The 25,666-nt window shown below is 57.6% G+C and overlaps 1 protein-coding gene across 3 annotated transcripts in view; it reads right to left on the bottom strand.

Moving 5' to 3' along the window:
• Positions 1-583: 583 nt before the first annotated feature.
• Positions 584-25,666, bottom strand: part of BCAS4 (breast carcinoma amplified sequence 4) — a 54,907-nt gene continuing 29,824 nt past the window's right edge. For all 3 annotated transcript variants that reach the window (XM_034641024.1, XM_034641026.1, XM_034641025.1), the window contains one exon: positions 584-1,054. In XM_034641024.1, coding sequence (XP_034496915.1) covers positions 825-1,054 — 230 coding nt within the window. In that variant the 3' untranslated portion in view covers positions 584-824. The remainder of the gene's footprint in view (positions 1,055-25,666) is intronic.

Consider the following 25,666-nt stretch of genomic DNA (forward strand, 5'->3'; position numbering starts at 1 on the left):
AGAAAAAGAGAGAGAATGGGAGAGCAGGGTGAGGGGTGGAGGGAAAGGGAGAAAGAGAATCCCAAGCCGACTCTGCACTGACTGAGCAGGGAGCCTGATGCAAGGCTCAATCCCATGACCAACTGAGCCACCCGGGAGCCTCCGGCCTGTATCTTTAATTCCCAAACTGTGTCCTGAAATTATCAAGATCCGGCTTTTTCCTTGCTTTTCTACTGCTCTCTCTCCTGATTATGTTAGATTTCCTTGAAATTCAGATGCAGGTCTGCAGTTCAGTTGTGTGTGTATGTGTGTGTTTTCTTGGCTCCGTGAGGAATTCCAGGAAAAAAAAAAAAAAAGCAGAATTATTCCTCACCCAGGTGAGAAATCTGGAATTCCAGGACAAGAGCAGGAAACTCACCCACATGAAACGAAATTAAGGCCAACCCATCGTTGAAGACCCCTGGAAATCCTCACGATCCCTCCATTCTCGCTGGGAATCCAAAGGCCAGGTGACGGGCGTCCCGATGAGCAGATTCAGAAGGTCAGGCTTGCGTCGGTGTCAGGAGCTCCCTTCGAGAAAACACTTGCACCCAGACCACACATGACCTCTTGACACCTTTATTGAGATGATTCACAGGCCAGCGGGCACTGGGGTTCACAGACAAATCAACCACCACAGGTGACCCCGGAGCCATGCGCCTGGCGGCACCGAGCGGACCCCCCACGATTCCCACGCAAAGCCCCTCACAGAGAGACGGGGGGCTCCGAGTCCTGGGGACCTACAGCCTCAGTGGCTGCTCAGACCCCCGGAGCCCAGAACACCGGCGGGAAGGGCCTGGTCCAGCTCAGCGCTCAGGCAGCACACGCGGGGGCCCCCAGTGCGTCTCCGAACCCGTGGTTTCACGTGCAGCGAGCGAGGGGATCAAAGCACACACTGACAGCGACACGACAGGGCTCACAGGCGCCGGCGTGGGGGGCCAGGGGGCCGCAGGGCGGCGTGGCCGGCGGCTGCGGGGAAATAGTCCTCCGTGCGGTACAGCGCAGGCAGCTCGAAGGGCAGCGGCGCCGGCGGGTTCTGCAACGACAGAAAACGAGCGGCCCAGTGAGCCTCTGGAACCCCTCGCTCAGTGACCCAAGAGTTCCATTCGAGGCATGAACTCGGCCCGCGGGGAGCGTTGCCCCTGTGACAAGGCTGCCACGGTCCTTCCGTCCTTCGGTGGCCCTGCCGGGGACAGCCAACGCCGGGACCCGGAGAGCTGCCGGCATGGAGACGCACCTGATAGTGACTGAGAAGGCAGGTGTCGCTCAGGCCCACGTGCGTGTGTGCGTGTGTGTGTGTAAGCGTGTGTGTGTGTGTGTGTGTTTGCGCGCGCGCGCGCACGTGAGCTCTGTGGGGCGCCCTGGAGCCGGGCACACAGCCTGCTGCTGGGCAACTGGGGGGCGGGCTGAGCGTTCTTTCACCGGGTCCCCATCTGTGCCGCCTCAAGTCAGTGCCATCTGAATGTGTTACTTTTTCAAAAAAAAAAATCAAGCCATTTTAAGAAGTGCTCACTTCTATCTGTTGCGGATCTTTGTTGTGAAGGCTGGGAAGAAGAGATTTTCCATCAAGCAGCCCTCCCCAAGCTCTGGGTGGTGAGACCCTTTCTGGGGGAGAAACCGGTTTCACAGAGGACCACGTCAGACAAGGCTTCTCAAACGTGGCTGCACGGTGCCCCCTCACCCCACCCCGGGGTATTTCAAAGTCCCCAGATGGTTCCCATGCAGAGCCAGGGCTGATTGCAATGACTCTGGCCCCCTTGGAGGAGGGAGACTGGGCCCCGCTGGGAGATGGGCAGGTATGTGGGGCTCAGGGGTGCACAGGTCCCNAGAAAACGAGCGGCCCAGTGAGCCTCTGGAACCCCTCGCTCAGTGACCCAAGAGTTCCATTCGAGGCATGAACTCGGCCCGCGGGGAGCGTTGCCCCTGTGACAAGGCTGCCACGGTCCTTCCGTCCTTCGGTGGCCCTGCCGGGGACAGCCAACGCCGGGACCCGGAGAGCTGCCGGCATGGAGACGCACCTGATAGTGACTGAGAAGGCAGGTGTCGCTCAGGCCCACGTGCGTGTGTGCGTGTGTGTGTGTAAGCGTGTGTGTGTGTGTGTGTGTTTGCGCGCGCGCGCGCACGTGAGCTCTGTGGGGCGCCCTGGAGCCGGGCACACAGCCTGCTGCTGGGCAACTGGGGGGCGGGCTGAGCGTTCTTTCACCGGGTCCCCATCTGTGCCGCCTCAAGTCAGTGCCATCTGAATGTGTTACTTTTTCAAAAAAAAAAATCAAGCCATTTTAAGAAGTGCTCACTTCTATCTGTTGCGGATCTTTGTTGTGAAGGCTGGGAAGAAGAGATTTTCCATCAAGCAGCCCTCCCCAAGCTCTGGGTGGTGAGACCCTTTCTGGGGGAGAAACCGGTTTCACAGAGGACCACGTCAGACAAGGCTTCTCAAACGTGGCTGCACGGTGCCCCCTCACCCCACCCCGGGGTATTTCAAAGTCCCCAGATGGTTCCCATGCAGAGCCAGGGCTGATTGCAATGACTCTGGCCCCCTTGGAGGAGGGAGACTGGGCCCCGCTGGGAGATGGGCAGGTATGTGGGGCTCAGGGGTGCACAGGTCCTTCACATCTCCACCAGAGGCCCCTCTCGCCACCCTCCCCATTACCCCCACCCTCCCCATTACCCCCACTCCCTTGACTTCTCTCATTTGATTGTCCAATCTCCTGGCCCCCTGCACCTGAAACCCACTCTGAGCGGCCTGCAGGTGCAGGTGCCAGGGCAGGGGTGGGGTGGGGTGGCAGCTCTGGCCCACCACCAGCAACAGCTCTCCCAAAGCCCAGCACCCCTGCCTGTCCCACACTGTGCTGTGTGCATACTCGGCCTCCCCACGCACTTGTTCCCTCCAGCGACGCCCTGACCATCATCCCCATTGTGGAGGCGGGGAAACCAAGGCTCAGGGGGGTGCCTGACCCACGTCCCGTGTCCTCCAAGCGTCCACCCACTCCCCCACCAGGTCCTGAGAGCCCAGGCCAACCAGGGCCCACCTGCGCAGAAGACGGCAGCCCCAGCCATCCTGAGCTCGCTGGCTGGGGAGACAAAGGAACCAACAGAACAACACTGCCACGTGAGCACTAACGGTGGGGAGCTGCAGGGACCTGCGGAAACTGGAGGATGCTCACCTCCCCGGGGGTGGGGGGGGGCGGGGGGGCTGGAGCAGGCAGGGCAGCCTTCCGACTGAGGAATGGCATGTCACAGTGCTGTGGCGGGGAGGGAGGGGCACTTGGGGACTCCAGCGGCTCAGTCTGGAGTGGGGCCAGGTCACTGTGTGGACAGAGATGAGGCTATAAAGCAGGGCCAGATCACGTGGGGTTCCGGAGGCCGTGCTAAGAGCTTCATCCCAAGGGACCAGGGAGCCACTGAAGTCACTAATCGGGAGTATGTGTGTGGAATTCGGTGTTTCAGAAAGAGCAGAATTGAGGGAAAGAGGGGAGCAGGGAGGAGGCTGTGGCCGGGATCCCCTAAAGAGAAGCAGTGGGGTTTAGGGCGGGAGTGGACAGATTCTCATGTCTGAGCCCCAAAGCCCTGAACTTTCCCCCACAGAAGGAAACCATTAAAGTATTTCACGTAAGACAGAATGTGCTCAGGTGTCTGAGGTCTAAGTACCTCCCTGCGTCACTGTCCCACAGCTAGAAAACCAGGGTGAGCCATTCACCTTGGCCAAGGGCCAGCCTCACGGAAGGGCAACAGAACATTCCATCTGTCAACCCTGTGTCAGCCACTCTTGGCTCAGCCTACTTGGGGGTACTTGGGGCCCAGGCCTACCACCTGCCCCCTTTTCCTAGCACCTTCCTGGGCTGCCCCCTGCCACCATGGACGGGATGCAAGGCCTCTAGTAGCTCCATGACCACAGTGTGACTGAGAAATGAGCCACGAGATACATCTCACAGCCTGAGGGATGCAACGTGTAGGCAGCCCATATGCTTAGAATCTCTTCACCCTTTTCTCCTAAAAACTGGTCATTGTAGTAATCTAGAAAATGCAACTTCCAAGCGAGTAATGACAGCCTGATCAGCAACCTGGTCCTGACACATGGGGGTCAAAGAGCATTATGTGATCCTGTCTGAACAGACAGGTCGCTTCTCCTAACACTCAGGTCCCCGGCAAGGAAAGGGGCCCAAGAGGGCCGTGTGCCTCATCCTGACCCCCTGTTCTTTTTGAAATAGTTCTACCATTCAAAAGGGGGTGCCTCTGAATGGGTAAGACACCCCTCCCAGGGATAGGCCTTCTGCCTCCTCCTTCAAGGAGAGAGACTTCCAAAAAAGGAAGAAAATCAACACAATGAGGACAGAACCAAGGAGAAGTCACCCTAAGAGCCTTCTAGTGGCCCTGAACCAAACCCCCGCCAACATCTTAGAGCATGTGGGGAAATGTGGGATGGTGACTCATAGCTGGTTGGAGAACTAAGCCTGAAGTCAGCCAGCAAGGGGTGACCTATGATGAGCCAGGGGGCTCCAAATGTGGCCTCAGGGGTACAAACGCTGCTCCTAGACAGCGGGTGGCCGTGAGGCGGACACGGGCCTGTCTAGCCTCCACTGCCCGCCAGGATCCTGATCTTCTTGCAAGATCACTTGTGTCTGCGCTGGACCTGGCCGCCCTCCCCACCCCCTAAGGCTCAGGTGGGGGCTGGGCGGGTGGGGGGGCGGGGCAGGGAAGGTCTGACCCGCCCGAGCTGTGACTGGTCCAGGGCTGAGCTTGTGACCTGAGCTGGGCCAATGAGAATCAGCCTGGGGACTCTGCCTACTGAGACAGGGATGCCATCGCCCCCAGGTTCCGGGGGTGGGGAGTGGAGTTGGGGGGGGAAGGGGGATGGGCCATGAGCCCAAGGGCCACTTCTGCCACCTGCGGCAGTGCAGGGCCTGCCTGGGATTGAAGCCAACGCAGGCACACGGGGCTGGGAGACGAAGTCTGACGCTATCATTTGAGCAGCTCCATCCATTACTGCCTGAGGCGGGAGTTGCCCTGGGCCGTTTCCTGCCCACCAGCCATAGACCTCTCTTGTTTGCTTCTGCCAACTTGACCTGGGTTGCTGTCACTTGCAACCAGGCTTCCTAAAACAATAAACCCACAGTGGAGCCAGTGCGTACTTGCAAACCAGAGGCTTGAATCAGCAGGTAAGGGCTGGTGTGCGAGGCTGAAAATAGCCAGATGCCCCAGCTGCTGCTGGGAAGGAGACCACATCCTGCAAGCCAGGCCTCAATCACAGATACTTCAGGACGCCATGGAAACCCAGGCCTCCCCACCCAAAACTCCCGGATTCTCCCAGCAACCTGCAAAACTGGGGTCCTCCCTGTGTCTCAGAAGTGGTGGGAGCCAGGGGACCAGGGAGCTGGGGTCCACCAGGCCTGTCCAGCTCGAAGCCCAGCCTCTGCCCATCCCCAGACAGGGCCCAAGTTTTTGGGGACCAAGCAGCAAACCCAAACCCTTGAGAATCTCGGGGGGGGGGACTTCAGAGATATCTACCTCCCACCCCCCTCCTTCTACAGATTCCCTGGGGTGGGGATGGGGGTGCTGCCAGGTAAGCAGGGAGGAGTGTCGAACTCCAGGATCCCCAGCTCCCAGCCTGCAGGCAGGAATGTTCCACCTGCCTGAGACTGGTTGGGAGATGGGGCAGTCTGACCCTGCAGGTCCCGGCCTCTGCCACGCCCCCTTTCTCTGAGTCTCTCTTCACTGTCCCCTCTGCCCCCAGCCCAGAGCTCGTCTGCCAGCTTACCGCGCTGGGCCTGGCCTGCTCTCCCCCGTCTACCCACATTCTCGCATCCTCACTTCCATCCTGGACACCCGAGTTCTCAAACCTGTAGCCCACACACCAGACGGATGTGCCTGGTCGGCTTCATGATGTCTAAAAAATGGAATTAATTGCAAACATGTAACAAATCCGGAGATTTCTCATGAAAACCAGACTGCCAGCTTCTCTTGGAAAATCAGATGATCTGGCAGCTCCGGGACCACAGCTCCTTGTGGGCTCCGGGTGGCCGAGCTGAGGAGCAGGGGGTGCTCTCCTGGGGTCCAGAGCCCTCCCAGCCCCCTCACCATTTCTACAGCCTGCTGCTGCCAGCACACACCTCACAATTGGCCAGCCTGCCAGTCTGGGCCACCAGGAAGGTTCTTTTCGGACAAGCCACTGCAGGACCGGGTTCAGGGCAGATCACTGTCTCCTAAAGTGATGCTCACCCACCTCAGGGTCTTGGCTTGCCCTGTGCCACCTGCTCACTTGTTTCCAGAAATTTCCACCCCCTCCCTGGAAGTCCTGACCCACCTCGTGTCTCCCTCCCTCATCCCGAATCCTGGTCTGCTTTCTGCTCGGGCCAGGGTCTGCAAGCTTGTTCTGTGACGGCCCAGACAGTAAACACGTGAGGCTTTGCAAGCCACAGGTCTCTGTCGCAACAACTCAACTCTGCCCTTGAAGTCCCACAGCAGCCACAGATCAATGGGCAAACCAGTGGCTCGGCCGTGTGCCAGTGAGACTTCACAGAACAGTGGCAGGCCAGATGTGGACCCCGGCCATGGTTTGCCCCTGAATGAAATCTGTCTTCCTAAAGAGATCAGGACAAAATTCCTTCCCTGCATCTCCCATAGAATGGGCACTGGGTCATAGGTCATCAGACCCGGGCTGGAGGATTCCGGCCCAGGCCCACCGAGCTGACTGTCCCGGGCCTGAATGTTGTCTGGTTGGCTGCCCTCAGGCCATCACTCCAGCTCCGGCCTGTCCTACCTCACCCAGCAGCCTCCCTGCCAGAAGAAGCAGGCCACGGGGCAGCCCCACTCGTGGGCTGGCTTCCGAGGTCCACAGGGTCAGCCCCAGAGCCTGGTCAAGCCCTGGGGGACTGAGGCCCCAGGCCGACCTTGTGCAGGCGAGCTTGAAGCCCAGAGGCCCACACTCCTCCCCTCGGTCACCAGGCACTCCCAGGCCTCTGGGGCTTGGGAGAGGCTCCCCCCACTACAATCAGCACACCTGCTGCCCCAGGCTCCACACAGTGTCTGTGACTCCCCACCCCCCCCAGCCCTCTTCAAGGTCCGGTTTTCTCTGCGCCTTGAGCTTCACCGGAGCTTAGCCGCCCCTCCCCTTGATGGGGCTGCACTTGGCAACTGGCTTCCAAAGAGAATATGAAAAGGAAAAGGCAGTGCTCAGGAGGAACCTGGCAAACGCTACCTGAGTCAGGTGGTCAAGGTCAACACCACCAGTGATACATCTTGTGGACAGCCTCTGTGCTGGGTGTGACGAAGGCACTTCACCTCTGCGGTCTTCCTCCCCAACCCCAAAGCCCCGATCTAACCACGAGAAAAACATCAGATTGGCCCTAATAGAGGGGTATTGTACAAAATCCCTAACCAATATTCCTCAAAGCTGTCAAGGTCATCAAAATCCAGGAAAGTCTGAGAAGCCGTCCTAGACCAGGGGCGGCTAAGGAGGCATGAACTAAACACAATGTGGTTGGTAACTTGGATGCAATCCTGGAACAGAGAAAGACATTAGGGAAAAACTAGCAAAATCTGAATAACTATGGAGTTTAGATATTAGCAATCCACCGAGGTTGGTCCCCTGACTGGGACAACACACCACCGTAAATACGGTCATAACAATGAGGGGAACCCAGTGAGGGGCACATGGGAACTCTCTGTATTATCACAGCAATCTGTCTCTAATACTAAAATTAAAAAACAAAGCTGGGGGGAAGGGAAGAAAAGCAACAGACTGAAGAAACAGCTCGATCTGCACAGACCAAGCCCCCAGCCTCTCCACACCCACAGTGACTGAGTACTGAGCACTTTCTGAGCACCCAGCCCACGATGGGCCCTGAAAGTTCACAGCCCCCCCACTCTTACAGCTGCTGAGAGAGGCAGGTATCCTCAATCCCATTTCGCAGAAGAAGAAACTGAGAGTCAAAGAGGCACCAGCCCAAGATCAGTCAGTTGGAAAGTGGTAGAGCTGGATCGGAACCCAGGGCCACCCAGCCCCAGCGCCGAGCCAGGACCCAGGGAGCCCCGGGGCTGAGTGGAATTGGGGGTGTGCTCTGGGTGCAAGGCCCTGGATGTCCCTTTATCGCCTGCTTTCCAACCTTAGGACATCAGGAGCCCCCCCCCCCACCCCTTCTAGCCGACTCCGAGATCACAAACTGGTGGCCTTTGGTTAGCATCTGGCCCGCAGACACAACTGGTTTGGCTCATGCAAATTTAAACATGAGTTAGCTGCCAACATGGAAGAAGTGGGATGTTTCAAATAAATACTGAGTTCCTATTTCTCCTGAAAGGAGCTATCTGGCCACGCTGGGCCCGCATTCCTGTGGGGTGCAGGGAGCTGGCCCCTCTAGACAGGGCATGTGCCGCCTGGCTCGCCGCCATCCCCGCCCGGCCTGACTCACTCGTCCGCAGGACCTGCCGGGCCCCGTGGGCATCAGAGCTGGCACCGGCTCCAGGCTCACGTCACATCGCTCAGACACGGGGCTGTCGAGGAGCTGGATGGAGAAGGCGTTGCTTCCCGTCCCTTGCCCTGGGCCCCATGGGCTGGGAACCGCCAGCCTGGGGCTATCGCCAAGCCCAGCGGCTGCTGCCCTTACCCACTGTCTCCCCGACTGGAGCCTGGGAGGCAGGCACTGAGACGGTGCCTGTTTCGTGGAGGACAAAGCAGGCTTGAGGAGGAGCGGGTGGGTCACATGCCCAGGGTCACCCAGCTGGTAAAAGGCCGAACTAGGAATCAAAGTGGGCTCTCATGAGCTTTGGACCCTGCACCCTGCCAGAGCCAGCCCACAGGACCTTCCCCTCAGTCCCAGCCTCCCTGCTCCGTCCCCGCCGAGGGCTTTCTGCACCTCGGGCCACGCCTGGCTATTCTGCCTGCAATGTTCTGTGTCTGCTCCAGGGCCCCAAGTCTTCCAGAATGCTCAGACAGCTGTGAGCAGAGCTCCTCCCATTTCTCTGTAAGCAGCCCCTGCGTGTCCAATCCTGCCTGAAGTGCTGGACCAGCCAGCCTTGCCGTGCCTGCACGAAAGCAGTCCCCCTTGCTCCCCGAACGCTCCCACCCAGCTGGGCCACCAGCCCCAACCTCTGCCAGCCCAGTGACCGGAGCCGCTGGTAGCAGGGGGAGGCTGGTAGGCTCTAGTGACAGAGGAATAGGGCGGGGGGCTCCCACAGCGTGCGGCTCCTGCCCCCGAAGGATCCTAGCAGCAGGGCCAAGCTGGTGCAGGCTCGCTACAGGGGATGCTGACCCTGGGCAGCAGCTCTAGAAGGTTCGTGGATCCCCGAGGATTCTGCTTTTAGCTGGAGGAAAAGCGTTAACATGGAAACTAGCAGAGGAGGAGCCCCTGGAAGTCCTGCCAAGATACGGCTACTAAATCCAAACTCACACACGGTCTGGGAGGGAAGACAGGATGGCCAGGTGGGCGGAGTCACGTCACGGGCGCCTCCAGAACTCGACCTTCCTGAGGGCCCCAACTCCTGCCGCAGAGTCTGATCTCTCCACCCTTGACCCGGGCCCTGCTTATTGCATGCCTTCCACACCCCCCCAGCCCTGCTCAGGGCCCCTCTTCCCAGAGTCCTGGCTCCCCCTCCAGTTGATGCTTTCCATTGGAGCCCTCCTGTTTGAACACCGAGGCCCCTGGGCTTTGCTTCTCATCCCACGGCCACCGATGGAACTGTCTGCCTGCCATATACTTACATATGTAATTTTCTTTTTTTTTTTTTTAAAGATTTTATTTATTTATTCGACAGAGACAGAGACAGCCAGCGAGAGAGGGAACACAAGCAGGGGGGAGTGGGAGAGGAAGAAGCAGGCTCCTAGCAGAGGAGCCTGATGTGGGGCTCGATCCCATAACGCCGGGATCACGCCCTGAGCCGAAGGCAGACGCCCAACCGCTGTGCCACCCAGGCGCCCCATTACATATGTAATTTTCTTAAATATTCTTCTGTGGTTTTTTAAAAAAGATTTTATTTATTTGTTTGAGAACAAGAGTGAGCATGGGCAGGGGGAGAGGGAGAAGCAGACTCTTTGCTGACAGGGAACCTGTCGTGGGCTCGATCCCAGGACCCTGAGATCATGACCTGAGCTGGAGGCAGATGCTTAGCTGACAGCGACCCAGGAGCCCCTAAATGTGTATTCTTTTTTTTTTTTTTTTAAAGATTTTATTTATTTATTTGACAGAGATAGAGACAGCCAGTGAGAGAGGGAACACAAGCAGGGGGAGTGGGAGAGGAAGAAGCAGGCTCATAGCGGAGGAGCCTGATGTGGGGCGATCCCATAACGCCGGGATCACACCCTGAGCCGAAGGCAGACGCTTAACCGCTGTGCCACCCAGGCGCCCCTTTAAATGTGTATTCTTAATTGAGCACCTGCTACGTTCTAGAGACCCAAATCCACACAGGCATCACAAAGCCCTTCTACGGATGAGCAAACTGAGGCTTTCAGTGGTTACGGGACTCACTGTGAGGCCTGCCCACTGCCCAAACTGGCCACCCGCACCTCACCTACCCTCAATCCCTTCTGCTGACTCTTCCCTGATCCCTCCCCCCATCACCACCGTCGTCCCCTCACTGCCACCTCCCAGCTGCGGCTCTTGCCCGTAACCCATCGCCCACACGGCAGCCTGAGGGACTGTCCTAAGAAACAAATCCGACCTCTGGTAAGTGCGGTACTTAGAAGAAAATGCGACTCTTCACCGTCGCCTTCAGGCCCTGCTGCTGAGGTCACTGACGGGTACTTGTCCGGCCAAACCCAGACCACAGCTGGGTCCTGCTTGGCCTCCACCGGGCTGAGTGTCTTTACTAGTATTGTTGCTTCTGTTTGTCTGCTCGTTTGTGTTCTCCTGTTTTTGAATGAAATGCCACTTCTCTTGGAAAGATGGATCTCCAGCTTCTTGGTTAAAAAACCCAGAGCTCTGGTGTACCAGTGGTGAGGACGAGCTGGTGTCGAGCTGTGGCCGCCCCCTTTCCGAGGGGACACGTGCTCTCGCCTCAGCCACCTGCCTGGCCCCTAGAGCTGGGGTTTGTGATCCCAGAACCGTATGATCCAGCCTGAATCTAAACCCGGTCTGTCACCTCCCAGCACTCACAATGCTCCAGCCTGGAAACCTCTTCCTGGACCTCCCCAGGGTCTGTCCTGACTTGGACCCTTGAACTTGCTATTCCCCCTCAAGGCTTTGCCACTAGGGTCTTCTCGTGCTGGTGTCTTCCTTCCGACCCTTCTAAGGGACCCCCGATTTCACTGGTCACCTTCCCTCCCCCGCTGCACCACGAAGGAGTGTATCCCGTCTGCCTCTTTCCTCAGTCTCCCCACCTGGCTGAGTTCCGCGGGGATGGGACCTGTGTCAGTCTCCAGGGCCACCGCCCCAGGGAGGAGACGCTGAGGCCACGAGAAATGAATGAACTTGAATGTGCTCAACACCTGAGGCACAGCAGGAAGGGCTGGGCTCTTGCCAAGTCAGGGCTCAGAAGCCCGAGGCCAATGGTGACAAACACCATCTCCAGACAGGGACAGCCGAAGGGGTGGCTCAAGGCTGGCATCCCCGCCCTGCCAGGTCCGTGCCCCACTCGTGGAGACACCAGGTCATGTTAAAAATAAAACACACTCAAAACACACTCAAAGCAACGCGCTGGCCTGGATGGGAGCCTAGGACGGAAAACGGTTGTCTACGAAAAGTCTGCTGAAAGCCATGCCAGGCCAGAAGCTTAGTGAATAGTACTGGACCCACGTCCGTGCCTTCGTGCCGTGAGAGGACAGTGAAGGAAAGGGGTTAGGGGCCGGCGGGAACTCGGTATTGCCTTTACGAGCTTTCTGCAAATCTGAAATCATCCAAGATAGAAAGGTCATTTAAAAATGAGTAAATAAATGAAGCGTGTCCATGGCAGCATCTGCAAAGCATTGAGCCCACGACACAGATAAGAGCTATTAAATCACAATGCCAATGTCGTCAGCGACAATCACAGCCACCAAACCTGACGTTACTTGAAATGACGGCTCACGGCAACCCCGTGCCGAGGCTCTAACAGTAAACCCTGCTATGCAGATGTGGGGGCTGAGACTCAGCAGGCTTAGGACCTCACTCAGGGTGTGACACTTGCAGGTGACAAGACAGGGCCGGCCTCGAAGAGGCAGTCACACGGGCCCTGCACTCCCTCGAACAACTCTGCTGTCACTGCCTTGACATTCGCAATAAGCTTTAACAAAAGGGCCCCGCAAATTCTGCAGCCGGTCCTAGGATCGCTGGGCTCCCAGCGCCTCCAGAAAGCTCACTCCCGGATGGCTCCCTGGGGAGCGTGGGGCCAGCACCCTGGGCTGAGGAAACATCATGGGGCAAAGTGTGGCGGCAGGGGCAGTGGTGAATTTGAGGGGTTGACATCGGCGAATGGATTTGGGTGGAGCCAGGACTGACCCACTCTTGGCACAGAGCAAGGAAAGGAAGTTTCTTTCGCAGCCCAGAGCATCAAACCAGCCACCCCCGCCCAGGGGTCTACTCAGTTCAGCAACTGCCTTGTCAGACAGATTCTCTGAGCCCCACAGGAGGCACGCGTATGCCCAGATTCCAGCTACTGGTGGTCCGCCTCCGGACGAGTGTCCGTGGCCTCTCTCAACAGCTGGCCGAGGTCCCCAGCTGGCTGCTCTCATGTGGGAGCCGTACATTTCCCACTCTGATGCTGGTTATCAATAGAATCCTTGAAGTTTTGTTGGCCGGCCTCAAAGGTGGTTGGCTCCACAAAAGAAAGTTGAAAATAGCACCAATTAGCTCTGGGAAGCAGAAAGCAAACACAGACTCGATCAACCATTTTGTCCGGGTCTCTAACGTGGGCAGCTGTTCTCCATCAAATAAATAAGCCATTAGGGCAAGCACAGAGGCGTCCACCAGAACCAGCAGGTGTTAAGAAGCCGCCTACAGCCCGCCCCATGCCCCCGCCCACCGTGGAGAAAGACCCTTCACCCAGGGCTGAGCGGCCTCCTACAGCTGACAGAGTCTGCCTCAGAGGCATGGCCCAGACTGTCCCCTGTCCCAGGCATCCATGCAGCCTTGGAAACCTCCTCTCAATCCACCCTTTCTTCAAACCCAGGTGCCTTCAGAGCTCCGGCCTGGGCCTACAAACCTCGGCCAGGTCCTGGGTCTGCGTCCTCCAAGCAGGCGGCCTGGACTGCTGCCACCACATCGATGCCATCCCCATGGCCCCAGCACTCGCCTCGGGAAGCCCTTTTCCAGTAGCTTACTCCCTGTGCTGTCCTGGTCTGATTAAGACATTTTATGCACTGGGCCCCCTGAGAGTGACAAGGGATGATTTTCAAGGTCTGGAAAATAACATCTGAGATGAGAAAAAGAAAGAGAGCTCGAGATGGGCAGAACAGGAGGTAACTGGAGACGGGGAAGGAGACACAGACAAAGGGAGGGAGAGCCAGAGGGGGACACAGAAACACCCGAGAAAGAGAGAGAAGATGCGGAAACAAGATAGGGGAGACTGAGAAAAAGCAGAAATAGAGGGAAGGCGGGAGGGGAAGCAGGGGAAACGGGAAAAGAGGGATGACAGGAGGAAGTAAGATGGAAGAAGAGAGGGAAGGATGGGGGCCAGGGAGAAAAGGGAGGCACGCCAGAAAGGGGGCGATGGGGGCAGGTTGGGGACAAGGACCTGGAGGGGAAGAGGTGGTGACAGAAATGCATTCAGGACCTCTCCAGACCCCAGCCAGGTCACTGCGCCAGAGGCCACGAGGAAATACCCGCCAACACCCTCACCACCTGCTGGCCCCGTCCCTTTGTCAAAGAAATAATATTCCCAAAGGACAGAGGCCATCTCAGAACAGGTCAGTCTTTGTGGAAGGGACTCCATCTCATCTCAGAGGCAACATTTTGCTCTTCTCCCATGTGGTTCAGGACTCCTGGAATCCCTGGTCAAAACCCTGCACCGCAGAGCCCAGCCAATGGGGCCCAGCCCTCTGGCTGCAAAGAGAGAAGGTGGAGGGGGAGGGGAGATCCTGAGCGGGCTCCCTCTCTCACACCCACCCCAGAGACCCAGCCAGGAGGCAGCCCCACCCCACCTGCAGGGACATCGTGTCTGTCCGTCTGTCTGTTCAGGGCCGGCCACATCCCTGTGCCTGGTATACTTCAATGCTGAACCAATTCACAATCAATCATCGACCTGGTGCCCTGCTGCCTCCCTGGGTGACCCCATTCAGCCCCGGGGCCAAAGCCACTGGCTCCATGCTGGACAGCACCAGCCCCAAATCCCACACTCGCATCTCCAACCGGGGCTCCACCTGCAAACACATCCATACAGACTCGAGTCACATGGCAACTTGGCTGAATCTCCAGGGAATGATGCTGAGCGAGAGCAAGAAAAGCCAATCCTGAAAGGTTACATGGTGTAGGATTCCATTTATAGAACATTTTTGAAATAGCAAAATTTGAGAAACAGAGGGCAGATTGGTGACTGCGGGGATGGAGCAGGGGTGAAGGTGGTCATGAAGGGACAGCGTGAGATCCCTGTAATGTTGGAGATGCTCAGCGCCTTGACCGTAGAGGCAGAGACAGGAACTAAATAACAACGTAAAAATGTATAGAACCGATACAAAGATAGAGAACAAATTGTTTCAATGTCAGGACCTGGCCAGGATACTGTACTACCATTTTGCAAGATGTTACCACTGGGGCAAAATGGGCAAATTGTACAAGGGATTTCGCTGTATTATTTCTTAACTGCGTGCACATCTGCAATTTTCTCCATAAGGAATTTCAATTAAATGCCCCTCCCTCCCCCAGCCGCACAAGGAATGGACCCTGTTTCCACACTGCTCCTCCCTGGACCATTCCAGCGGCTCAGACCTCCTAGCTTCCAGTCGGGCCCACGGGCCAGACTCAGGCCATCTCGAACCGTCTAGAGCTGAGTCCCAGCCCTGGGCCCACGTCTGCTCCCTCTGTTCCCTCCACCTTCCCTTCCGGCTCCCGTGGCCTGCCTGCTCAGGGTTCACTGCTCCCCGAGACACCTGCACACTCCCTTCCCCACCTCCCTCAGTGCACCCCCTGCCCCAGAGGCCCTTTCCAGACCACCTCCTGCCCTCTCCCAACTCCCCCTCGTGCTTCTTCTCTGCTCTTCTCTGTCCCCTGGGGCACTAGACTGTCAGTGGCTGGAGGGCAGGAATATTTTCTGTCCACTTTGGGTTCTGAGGATACAAAAGACCAAACAGCTCATACAGGTGGGTGGCTAAGTATTTGCTGAATGAAGGAATGAAGAAACGACTGTATGAATGAACAGAACAGAGGGGAGGTCCGTGGAGATTTGGCATCAAAGGAGTTAAGTCTGGCCCAGGGGCTGGGGAAGGAGGGGGTGAAGGGCTGGGGTCCTGGAGCAGCCCAGGAGGACTTACAGGGGAATTTCGGGGGAGGAAGAGGCCAGTGTGTGCCTCAGCACAGAGGGGGGAGGGGCAGGGACGGCTCCAGGAGCAAAAACCCTCCGTAGAGAGAATACCCTGCAGGCCGGCCCTGTGCCCACCCCTCAACACACACCCCAACACGCTTCAAGAAAACCAGAAACAGGGTTTGGGTAGAGGCTGAACTCACTTTCTGGGGCCTCCTGGGGATCTAGAGGTCAAGTCTAAGGGGCTTCCTACCATCTGCCCATTTCCTCCAAAGTGGCTCACAGCTTGGGGAATGAGCAACCGCAGGAAGGCGGAGTTTGGGGGGTGGGGGTGGGTCACAGAGGGCCTTGGATTTGCTCTGATATGCTCTCCAAAGCCCCACGTGGAGCCAGTCCCTTCATCTAGCACAGGAAACTGTCCCACTCCCACATCCCTCGGACAGCACTGGCCCCCCTGCCTAGCTGTGTGATCTTGGCCAAGTTACTTTCCCTCTCTGTGCCTCAGTTTTCTCACCTCGTAACGGGGCTCATAACAGTTTCTACTTCAGAGGGTGTTATGCCCATATAACTGCAAAGTGCTTACAAAGCAGTACGTGCCCAATGGTGGCCGACTAATTTCATTATTATGGGCCCTGAATTCATATTCTTTTTAAATACCATTAGTAGCTTAGAAAGAACCCAAGTGTACAATTTCATAACATTGCATTTTTAGTATTAAATGCATTCGGTTTCAAAGCATGAACATTTAAACTAAATCACAGTTGTGGGAGCTAATGCTGGTACTGCTTGGATTTTTAATAACAAGGGGGCCTCAAAAATTATAAGTGCAGGGACATCTCCCTGCCACTAAAAGGCAGGTTCACTTATCAATCACAGCCGCCGGCTCACAGTAGATACTCAATGAACACCTTCTGGTCAGTGACAAGTTCCAGGAGGCCACGCCAGGCACGAACACACTGGCAGCCAGCCCCAAGAGCAGCCCCCGGCCCGTGGCCTCCCATTTCTCTCAAACCAATGCCTGATGCCACCTAAGCCATTCCTGCCCACCCTCCCCCGGCCACCACACACTCCTTGGGGTATCGCCCGAGGCCTCCGGAGCCAGGCCCAAGCCAGCTAAGAGCTGCCAGTCACAGGTGGGGAAGAGGGGGTGCTGAGACCCCTAACCCAGGTCCCAGCGGGCACCTCCCCACCAGGGCTCATCAGCACCCAGGCCTGGAAACAGCCCCTCCCTGCTCCCGCTCTTCACTACATTCACAAGCCAGCATTAGCCCTTCTGACTGAGGTTCCCAGGTTAATTATTAGGACTCTCCAAGTAACAGGAACTTTGGCCTTGACTTTAGGTCTGGCAGCAAGGCCAGGTGCGATGGTATCAGCCGAAACAGGCACCTGCACGAATTGACTGCTTAATGAGACGTGGTTTATTTTCCCAGAAGAAAGCTGACCACGAACAGAGCCAAGTTCAAGAGCTTCCCAGGCTCCTTAGGCATCAAACGGATCACACTTCCTCCAGGAGCCCCAACCCCAGCTGTGGGCATCACACAAGTACCTGCACTAACGAAGGGCTCACCTGCACCAGTCACGTCCCTCGGAACCAGGGTGGCCGATGGCAGCTGCCCACTCTGTTCCAGCCTGACCTTGCCCAGGAGCACCGTGCAACCCAGTGCCAAGCCAGTGCTTCCCTGTCCCATGGCTGCCACTCCCCTGAGCCCTCTCCTTGTCTGTCAGAGGCACGCAGCCCTCTTCAGATCTAGCTGCTCATAGCACCTGCCCGAGAGCTTTACTTTCTGCGGAGACCTCGAGCCTAGGCAGGGACCCGGTTTCATCATTCCGTCATCCTTGGGTGCTCAATCCACAGCTGTCATTACTAATGGCTCCCAGGTACTGAGTGTCACTGCAGGACTCCCTCTTACGGTACGCTTAGGTCCCCAAGGGTACCAGGGCTCTGAGAGGAGCAGTGGGCATCCACGAAGCAGCCCAGCCAGTGGACGCAGAACCAGATTCAGACCTGGGGGCCCCTCCACTCCACCCCTCTTTCCATCTGAGGAGGGAGGGGTCCTGGTGAGACCCATGAGGGGAGGAAGAGCTGAGAGGGAGGGGGGCAGGGGGCACGGTGAGGCTTTGTGTGGTGTGTGTGACACAAGGAGACACATGGAGAGAAGCATAGAGGGGCAGATGAATGCTTCAGAGACGGGAATCCAGATGGACACGGAGCCTGACAGGGGCGGACCTCTCCAGGTAGCCAGTATGGCCCCCAGTGTGTTGACAGTGGTGGGGACTCAGCAGGGGACCCCAGGTGCCCCTGGTGCCTGTCCCCCTCTGAGCCGCTACCTCGGCTAGGTGGGCTGTGGTCCTGGCGTGAGCAGGGGGAGTCTGGCCCAGGGGGGACAGTGGCTGGGGGAAGAGGGGGCTGCCCCATTCAACCCCCACTGGTGGGATGGGCGGCAGTTCAGCACAAGCTCGTGGGGGTGCGAGTGGAACCGATGGTCGCTCAAAAGGAAGTTTCTACGACACAGATCCTGGCAGCCCACACTCACAGAGCAGCTGCTGGGTGCCGGCCCCATGCTGAGCACTGCACACGCAAACCCTGATTCCCGGAGGCCGTGTGCAATCCGGCAGGTGCTTTGCAGCCGGATGGCTGGGGGCATCTGGGCTGCTTCTCTTCCCTCCTCTGGCTGTTGACAGGCAAGTGGCTCTACTTCTCCCTGCCTCAGGTGCTCTTCTAGAAAATGGGCCGGTGATGGACACCCACCTCACTACGGCAAGTGGGAACAGAGGCCCGAGTTCAGTCCGGAGCGCCCAGCACAGCGCCAGCCACGTAGGACGTCCTCACCTGGCTCCTCCCCTGGTGATTTACGAGCCTCATCACCCAAACAGTGCTCATGTCAGAGCAGAAGCCCGAAAGAAGTTTGCAGGTAAAGAGGGAATCCTGCATGCTGAAACCCTCAACCCAATTCCACGGGGTTTGAGCACTGCTCCCCCATTTCATAGAGGGGAAAGTTGAGACCCTGTTTCAAGGCCATGGTGCTGGTGAGCAACTCCACCAAGGCACAAACCCAGGGCCGTTGGGCTTAGAACCCATGCTTTCATGTTTTTAAACTATTTTGGGGGGGCACTGGGGTGGCTCAGTTGGTGAAGCATCTGCCTTTGGCTCAGGTCACGATCCCGGGGTCCTGGGAATTGGGCTCCCTGCTCAGCGGGGAGCCTGCTTCTCCCTCTGCCTCTGCCCCTCCCCTTGCCTCGTGCTCTTGTGCTCTCTCTCTGCTCTATCTCAAATAAATAAATAAATAAATAAGTCTTAAAAAAAATAAACTCCTTATTTTGGAAATTTTCCATATTTACAGGAAACACAAGAAAGCAAAAAGGGGACGATGATGGGCTCCACATACTATGTCCGGTTCTGAGAACTGTCATTCATCTGGGCCAGCGGTTCCTATCCCAGGGCAATTGTGCCTCCAGGGACTTCTGCAATTTCTGGACTTCGATGATGGTCATAAACGGAGGCATCTGGTGAGCAGAGACCAGGGATGCTGCTAACGTCCTACGATGCACAGGACAGCCCCGCAGCAGACAACGTTCCGGCCCCAAATGTCAGTAGGGCCACGGTTGTGGAACCCTTGTCCGAACCCATGCTTTCAACTACCCCCCTCTGAGTACCACAGGCGTTCGGTCTACACTGGGGGGGGGGCACTGTAACAGGGGAACTGGGAGAGCACAATCTATGAAGGGTGACCTTGAGGGGGACACTTGCATTCCCTCAGTAAACAGGCGTTGACCTCACACCTGGCCAGCCTCCATAGGAGGCCTGGGGGGCCAATAGGTCCCCCGAGAGTTCCTTGAGCCTCAGATTTGTTTTTAAACTCAATCGATTTCACATAAAAATCTGCATTCCCAACCTCTCTTTTTTAAAAGAAGGCCAAGGCCAGACTACTTAGCTCCTGGCTGGCATTGAGGGCACCTGCCTCTTCCCATCGGCAGTCCCTGCCTGGCCCCTGTGCTGCACTTAGGGCCACCTGACCCCCGTGTCTGAATTTCGACCCCTGGAGCATGAAGAGCATGGGGGTCTAGAACCAAAGGAACCCACCCCCGGCGAAGTGCAAATGTTCTAACTCGCCCGAGCCTCAGTTTCTCATCTGTACAGCGCACGTGGTAGCAGTACCTGTGTGACAGGTGCACACGAGGACGAGCCCAGCCCGGGCAGGCAAAGAGCGGGCTCCCACTGGCCCTAAGAAGAGCCCAGAGCGCTCCGGCTGCTGACCGGAGACACATAAGACAGTCCCGACCCTCGAGAAACTCAGTCTGGGGGAACGACAGGTGAAAATACACATGGCACCCCAAAGTGCTAGGACACCAGGGGATGGACAGGAAACGGGGAGCCCAGAGGAACACTGCCCAGGGGTACACGGGCTGCTTCCCAGAGGTGGTGACATTTGACTTCGCCTTGAGCAACGAATCAACACTACCAGGTAGGGTGTGGGGAGGATATTCTAGGCCGGGAGGGGACCAGCATGTGCAAAGGGCACGGTGTCCACCAGCCCCGGGGATGCTGCAGTCACAGCGACGCCGATGGTGGACTCCAAAGCTGCTGGTTGGGTGCTCGAGAGGGCGCCCCGCACACCACCCACCAGGGAGAAGACGGAATGCTCCCGCGTGGGCTTCAACGCACAGCCCCTGTGAAACAGAAACCCTTCCTTGTTGAAAGGAACTTTCTTCTCAGTCACCCTCAAAATCTCAACAAGAATGCAATGCTTTAAAAAAAAAAAGAATCTGTTTCACAAACCAGCCTGCCAGGAGCCCTCGGTCCCTGCCCAGCACACATGCCACCAAATGTCTGGAGTCAAACAGATCCACAAACACGTGCGTCTGTAGCTCACTGAGGGCCAGTTTTGGTGGCGGGGGGGGGNGGGGGGGGGGGGGGGGGGTGGCTGGTGAGTAGGGGGCTGGGGACCAAGCGCCACTCAGCCCTCCATTGTTGCGTTAATATTTGCCATCTGCTCATGTTGCATTTCCACCGCAAGGGATGACGGGACAGAAGGAGAAGAAGAGGCCAGTTCAGGGCCCGGGAGAAGGAGCCTTGGAGTCTTCTCTGCCTTCTTTGTGTCGGTGCCTGGCTCGGCCTCCACCGCCAGATAAAGCCCCAGCCAAGCCATGCCTCCTTCCGGGAGTCACCCCTCCAGGGGGATTGGGCAGAGGGAGGGGGAGGCGCCCCAGCCAGCCAGAGCCTCCCTCCCTCCCTTCCCTCCCTCTGCTGGGCTGGGTGGGGAGGGAGCTGGGGGTGCATAGAGCCAGCGAGCGAGCTGGAGGGGAGGAGACACCGAGCCTGGCACTGCTGACTCCTACAGGCCAGCCTGGGCAAGGCTGCTCCGCCCACAGCCTCCCTTACCTCCAGGGAAACCCATGAGGCGGCCCCAAGCTGCAGGGGAGAGGGGCAGGCCGGGACACTCATCCCAGCTCTGCACGGTCTGGAGACTGCCTCCAGAGAAATCGGGGGAGGCCTTCAAGGGCCATGGAAGCCTGAAGAGCACCCACGGATTAATACTTACTGAACACCTACTACGTGCCCCAGTTGGGTGCAAAACTCAAAGGCCCAGACACAGGTACTCAGCACGGGGGACTGGGGCCAGGCGGTGGGCGGCAGGGAAGCCGCTCAGGAGCCCAGACCTCTGCTTTCTCAAGAGAAGGCAAGTACAGATGCTTGTGTGAAATGTCGTTTTTAAATGCTGGCCACTCATTCAAATTAAACACACACACACACACACACACACACACACACACACACACACACACACACACCCCCCAAGCTGGGCAAAGAACGTACGTCAGCTGGCAGATCGGACCTAAGGATCTTCTGTGTCCAACTGCGACCATTTAGGCTGTGCTCCCAGTCCTTAGAAAGAGCACAGAGGGAGGGGACAGACACACTGAACAAGGTCAAAGCTGGGTCAAATCCTGGCTTTGCCACTTAGGCTCGGTGACCCTGGGCAAGTAGATAGGCCCCTCTGAACCTCAGGTTCCTTCCCTGTGAGCGGGAGTAACGACAGCTCCGTCTGGGGCTGTTATGGGAAGCGGAGACAGGGCACAGAAAGCCCTCCGCATGCGCGCTCGACAGAACCGTAACAGCCAGAGCCACAGTAGGTGCTCACGGAACTGCGGGCTGTTCGTCACGCTGCCACCGGAGGCTGAAGGGCCCCGCTGCGTCGGCGCAGAGGACAGAAGATGCCTCTTTGCTCTTCCCTGCCTCCAAAAGCCTCTGAGGGGTACGGGCCATCAGCCTGAAATCCAGAGCTGGGAGTACGCTAGACACAAGCCACTGGGGCCACAGACTTTCGCCACAGTGCTTATTACCAATTAGAAACACTTGTTGCTGATTTCTAGACATCAGAAGGTTCGTAGAAGACTCTCGATGTCCAGCTCTCTCCCCAAAATAGGAAAATCGGGTCCTACTTGGCCGCCACCCCATTCCGGTGAGGATGCCCGTGAGCCGCTGGACAGCCTGTCCCCCTCTGGGTGAGGCGTGGGCTCCACCATCTGCCACGGGTCCCACTACTCCTCGCGGTCTCAGCGCCAAGCACACTCCTGCACGCTGCCAGGCCGCCCCATGGGCATCTGTGCGGTGAGGAGGGGGGCCGGGGGGGGCCGGGCTGGCTGCAATCCTCCCCCCCCGCCCCAGGCAGCCTAGCCCTGTGTGGGTGTCACCACTTGGCCCCAAATAGTTCTGCTATTAGCCAAAGAGATTTCCTTGGAAAGCATCACACTCTTATCCACCAGAAAATTAATCAAAATGACACCTCCTGAACAAGATGTTTTGGCTCAACAGAAAACAAAACAAACAAGTTAGCGAGGCTGCTCTGTGCCTCTGGGCACAGGCCCCAAGAGGAAGGCCTGGTGCCATCCACGGACACTGGGGGGGGGGGGTCGGGGTCGTGATGGGGCCTGGGCCAAGGGGACACCTGACATGGTCTCCCAGGCCCTTCTGAGGGCTGAGTCCCCATGGCTCCAGTTCTGTCTCACACTTCCAGTTCTACACACATCTAGAAAGTTCTCCGGGTGTGAGGGGCCCTCCGTGTTGACCTGTGCTGACAGCCGCCCGCTCAGGTGGGGTCTCTGGAACCCAGACATGCGTCCAGGAGACCTGGGTCCCCCACATGGAGCCTCTGTTCTCTCTTTCGACTGGACAGGGGCCCCAAGGCCCAGGGAGATGAGGATTCCAGCAAGCTCGGGGAGCAGCATGGGACGTTTCTAGGCTGAGGACTCTCACTCCTACCAACTGAACCCGGAAGCTCGGAGGGTACCACTTGCCCCACTCAATTCTCACAAGACACCGTTCAGGTCTCAACACGACACGGCCGACGCTGGATGCCAGCCCGAGCTCAGGGGAGAGAAGGAGCTTGGCAGTTCTCTAAGGGAAGCAGACTTACCACATCACTCCCCTGCTATGAACCCTTCCATGGCTCCCCATTGCCCTCAGAACAGCCTTAAACACCTCTGTGTGGCCCAAGACCTTGCCAAACCTAGCCATGACCTCATGTCCCCCCCAATCTCCCTTCTGTTCACTTGGCCAAGCCACACTGCCCTTCCTTCCATTGCTCTGCCCAGCATGCCGACCCCCTCAGGGCCTCTGTGCCCCCTTTCTCCTAACTTCACACTGACTTCCTCATCATCCAGGCCCCAGCTAACGTGGCCCTTCCTTGGAACTAAAGTGGCCTTTCCTCAGAGGCCATCCTTGGCTCCCTCAGAGCAAGCCAGGGTTCCCTTTCGAAAAGACTACGTACTGAATTTTCTTAGGATTTGGTCACTGCCTATATTCTCCCACTAGACACAAGCTTTCTGGGGTAAGAGATCACAGCTCTCTGCCCAGGCCAGGGAGGACAGAGTTAAGAAAGTGGGTTCATGTCCTGATGCCCAGCTGTGTAAACTTGGGTGAGTTACTTAACCTCTCTGTGCCTTACTTTGCTCACCTGTACAATGGGGATAAAAGTAGCACCCCTCCGCCCACCTTCTGACAAGCTGAGAACGGTGCGTGCCACCGCAGGGCTGGCTCTGTGTCACCATCGCCACGATACCTGCGTACCACTGAACAACCGGACAGTCTGTCCCGGGTCACTCCGTTCATTTCCAGGCACAGCTGGCTTTTCATATCTGCTGATGCTCAGAATCAGAACCGTCCTTCGGAGAGTTCTGGAGTCTTTCTCTTCCTTTCTGTTCCCACTGCTTGGGTGGGGGCCCTCGTCACTTTGCATCAAACACCAAACCAGTTTCCCCGGCAAGCTGAGCTCCCCCGGTCGTGCTACTGTCGGTGAAGCAAGCCCTGAGCGGTCTGAGGCTCACAGAGGCCAAGGGACCTGTCCTCGGACACGCAGCTAAGCCACGCCGGGGATGGGCTCCAGCTACAGCGAGAGAGAAGTAAATGCTTAAAGGCTACAAGTAAAAAATCTTGGAACATTGTAAGAATCAATGTGAAAGTGTAACGGGAAACTTTTACATAGAGCAGCATGAAGATAGAGACCATTGTCCCATAAACACATGCGCGTCAGCATTAAAATCACAGCACGAACCACGTACATTCCTGTACCCGGACACAGAGGGCCTGGGGTGCCAGGCCAGCCCCCATCTCAGCCTGTGGTTGGATGGCCTGCTTCTCTGGCAGCTCAGGTTAGAGTTAAAAGGCCTGGGTTTTAGGGGAGCTCGTGAGGAGGGGGTATCCCCAGGCCGGCACCCCCAGGCCCTGTCAGGCCAGCCCAGGCCACAGCCGGCACCCAGTCACATGGGCAGGTGCAGGTCTGGGTCCCTGGTGCTGGGCACGGGGGCGGAGGACTACTTCCTGGCCCTGTTTCTGGGGTGCGGAGAGACCCTGGCCCAGCTGCCCTGCACCCTCCCCGGGCCTCCCACTACTTTTGCAAAGTGAGGAAGGAAGGAGAGGGAGGAGGACAGGAAGGAGGGAAGGTGGGGCTGGCCAAGTTAATAAGGACCAATTTTCTCTCTGTGCCCCCCTGGCCTCCCCAGGAAGTCCTGCTCCAGCTCATGGACTAGGAAGAAAGGGGGAAAACATACCCCAAAAGGCCCCTGCCCAGCTCCAGGAGTGAAAGCTGAGGGCCCTCCTTCCTGGGCCCATGAGAGGGTCCCCACCCCTCCCCTGACTCCAGAAAGGTCATGGGGGGCAGTGAGGGGTGTGGGCTTTCAGAGGAGTGCTATGGTGCACCCTAGAGGGAGAGGGCCCCTTATCAGCATTCCCACCGGGCTGAGGGAGACTCAAAAGCCCGTGCCCCACCCTTCACTCCACAGGGCTCTTGGGGACCCTCAGAGGGAGTCTGAAGAGGGTGGGTAAGGGCAAGAGATAGAATCTGGGCTGTGAGGGGTGGCTTCACACTGTGGGGGGAGGAGGGCCCAGGGAACACTGAGGGGACTGGCTTGAACCAGTGTGGAATCCTGGCTTTAGGGGAATCCACCCCTGTGCTCTATGAGAACCCCCATTTCCCAGCGGTGGTCCCAGGGGCCGAACTGGGCACAGCGAGGGTGCAGGGCCAAGTAGTTCAGATTACCAGCCCTGAGCCCAGGCCTCACTTGCAGATCTGAATCCTGGCTTCACGACTTTTTGATTGACAAAGCAATTCGACTCTTTGGTGCCTCAGTTTCCTCCTCTGTAAAATTGGGATAATGACTGGACCTACCTCACAGGGTGGGACATCTGGTGCCTGCAGAGTCAGGGCCCCAACACAAACTGTGATGATCATTATTCTAGAAGGGCTCCTCCGGTCCAGACCCTAGGCGCAGGTGCAGCCCTGGAAATCTCTGGGTCTGCAGACACGCACACACTCACGGGAACCACCTGCCTCAGACAAAGCCCTCCTGGGGCCAAGTTTAACATGCTGGGTTGCTGAATGACTCACCACCCCTGCCTGGAATGCACTTCCTGGAACAAGTCACTGCAGGTAGGCCTGGGGGGCCCCCCTCCTCCAGTCTGGTGGAGATGAGAGGGTGCAGGTCCCAGCATGCCCTGCTGCACCCACGTGGGGTCCTGCTGCAGGAGTGGGCAGGGGAACCCCAGTGTCAGAGGCCTGCGGGCCTGAGTTCCAACCCCAGCCCCGAGCTCAGATACATGACTCTCTGTCTCTGAGCCTTAGTCTCTGCCTCTATATGGGGACACTAGTGCCAACCACATGGGACAACTGCAAATCACAGAAAAAGAGTGGGAAGTGCAAAGACCAAGGGCCCAACAGGCCCCATTGTTAGGATACTTGCTGGCGGCCATGGGCAGCCAAGGTACTCTGATTTCCTCTCCTCAATGTGGTTC

The sequence above is a fragment of the Ailuropoda melanoleuca genome, chromosome 13, assembly GCF_002007445.2.
Source record: "Ailuropoda melanoleuca isolate Jingjing chromosome 13, ASM200744v2, whole genome shotgun sequence".
In the NCBI taxonomy this organism is placed as follows: domain Eukaryota; kingdom Metazoa; phylum Chordata; class Mammalia; order Carnivora; family Ursidae; genus Ailuropoda; species Ailuropoda melanoleuca.